The sequence below is a fragment of the Penaeus vannamei genome, chromosome 8, assembly GCF_042767895.1.
Source record: "Penaeus vannamei isolate JL-2024 chromosome 8, ASM4276789v1, whole genome shotgun sequence".
NCBI lineage: Eukaryota > Metazoa > Arthropoda > Malacostraca > Decapoda > Penaeidae > Penaeus > Penaeus vannamei.
The window spans coordinates 8,095,760-8,098,259 of record NC_091556.1 but is presented as its reverse complement, the minus strand read 5'-3'; the positions used below and the strand labels follow the sequence as shown (position 1 = coordinate 8,098,259).

At 45.6% G+C, this 2,500-nt stretch overlaps 1 protein-coding gene across 3 annotated transcripts in view; it reads right to left on the bottom strand.

The window, feature by feature from the left end:
• Window positions 1-2,500, bottom strand: part of LOC113800003 (chondroitinase-AC) — a 26,308-nt gene that overhangs the window by 1,780 nt on the left and 22,028 nt on the right. For all 3 annotated transcript variants that reach the window (XR_011398687.1, XR_011398688.1, XM_070124256.1), the window contains exon 14: window positions 1,336-1,498. Coding sequence is in view for 1 of the 3 variants with exons in the window: in XM_070124256.1 (XP_069980357.1) it covers window positions 1,336-1,498 (163 nt within the window). In the remaining 2 variants the exon portion in view is untranslated. The remainder of the gene's footprint in view (window positions 1-1,335; window positions 1,499-2,500) is intronic.

Sequence of the window (2,500 nt, the reverse complement as noted above, 5' to 3'; positions counted from 1 at the left end):
AAGCACGCAACACTTCAAATTTCTCCATCTACGACCTAATCTACCCTTCCAGATCTAAAAACCCTTTCTCCACGCCTCTGAACACCAATAAAACAGAACAATTTTCAACAAAACTATGTCTACTCAACACCCACAAACCATTCACAACACCCACAAACCATTCACAACACCCACAAACCATTCACAACACCCGCAAACCATTCACAACACCCACAAACCATTCACATCACCCACAAACCATTCACAACACCCACAAACCATTGACAACACCCACAAACCATTCACAACACCCACAAACCATTCACAACACCCACAAACCATTCACAACACCCACAAACCACTCACAACACCCGCAAATCATTCACAACACCCACAAACCATTCACAAAACCCACAAACCATTCACAACACCCACAAACCATTCACAACACCCGCAAACCATTCACAACACCCGCAAACCATTCACAAGACCCACAAACCATTCACAACACCCACAAACCATTCACAACACCCACAAACCATTCACAACATCCACAAACCATTCACAGCACCCACAAACCATCCACAACAACCACAAACCATTCACAACACCCACAAACCATTCACAACACCCACAAACCATTCACATCACCCACAAACCATTCACAACACCCACAAACCATTCACATCACCCACAAACCATTCACATCACCCGCAAACCATTCACAACACCCACAAACCATTTACAACACCCACAAACCATTCACAACACCCACAAACCATTCACAACACCCACAAACCATTCACAACACCCACAAACCATTCACAACACCCACAAACCATTCACATCACCCACAAACCATTCACAACACCCACAAACCATTCACAACACCCGCAAACCATTCACAACACCCACAAACCATTCACAACACCCATAAACCATTCACAAAACCCACAAACCATTCACATCACCCACAAACCATTCACAACACCCGCAAATCATTCACAACACCCACAAACCATTCACAACACCCACAAACCATTCACATCACCCACAAACCATTCACACCACTCACAAACCATTCACATCACCCACAAACCATTCACAACACCCGCAAACCATTCACAACACCCACAAACCATTCACAACACCCACAAACCATTCACAACACCCACAAACCATTCACAACACCCACAGACCATTCACAACACCCACAAACCATTCACAACACCCACAAACCATTCACAACACCCACAAACCAACTACAACACCATAACACACAAAAACAAACACATCACCCACAGGACCTCTCCGTGACCTCGTCTCTCCTCACTCATCTGAAATCTATTGACTGACCTTAGACGGCTCGTGACACACAGCATGGAGGTCACGGCCTTGAGAGATGACCTTCACGTGAGGGTTGGCAGCGAAGAGCCTCGTCTGTTCGAGGTCAAACGAGGGCAACACGACATAACTGTGGGTCGCGTCTTCGGGGGTCGAACCGTGGTCAAGCCAGGCACTGAGAGGTGGGGAAATTAGGAGCGAGTGAGTGAGTGAGTAAATGAGTGAGCGAGCGAGAGAGTGAGTGAGTGAGCGAGTGAGTTAGCAGGTGAGCGAGCGAGAGAGTGAGTGAGTGAGTGAGCGAGCGAGAGAGTGAGTGAGTGAGCGAGTGAGTTAGCAGGTGAGCGAGCGAGAGAGTGAGTGAGTGAGTGAGTGAGCGAGCGAGAGAGTGAGTGAGTGAGCGAGTGAGTTAGCGAGTGAGCGAGCGAGAGAGTGAGTGAGTGAGTGAGCGAGCGAGAGAGTGAGTGAGTGAGTGAGTGAGTGAGCGAGCGAGAGAGTGAGCGAGTGAGTTAGCGTGTGAGCGAGCGAGAGAGTGAGTGAGTGAGTGAGTGAGTGAGCGAGCGAGAGAGTGAGCGAGTGAGTTAGCGTGTGAGCGAGCGAGAGAGTGAGTGAGTGAGTGAGCGAGCGAGCGAGAGCGTGAGTCAGTCAGTCAGCCAGTCAGTCAGTCAGCCAGTCAGTCAATCAGTGAGCGAGCAAGTGAATGAGTGAGTGAGTGAGCGAGTGACATACTGACTAATAGATTAACTAATAGGCTGCCAAGCACTTAATATCTTTAACAATTTCAAATCTACCAACACGCTTAGGGTAAAGTGTAAGAGGAAACAGTACATGATTTTTCTCTCAATAAACTTATAGACGAAAAATGAACATAAAATAAGACCCATTAGATGTAGTTTCACAATCCAGCCTTAATCAAATACATTAATAGCCATAATCTCGCTCATATTGTCTGATATTACAACTTCTATTAAACTTTATTATATGGTGTATAAGTGCGTCCCGTATATTACTGTTCAATTGTTAAATAAGTGGATATTATCTTCCCTTCTTGCTAAATTTGCATAAAACCACGAAGAGGCATCGAATAAAACTTGAAATATTTATTATAGACAGTTGTGTCGCGAGAAAGAAAATGAGTTACGAGCCTGTTTCTATTGAGATAATTCTTCAAAAAATATGA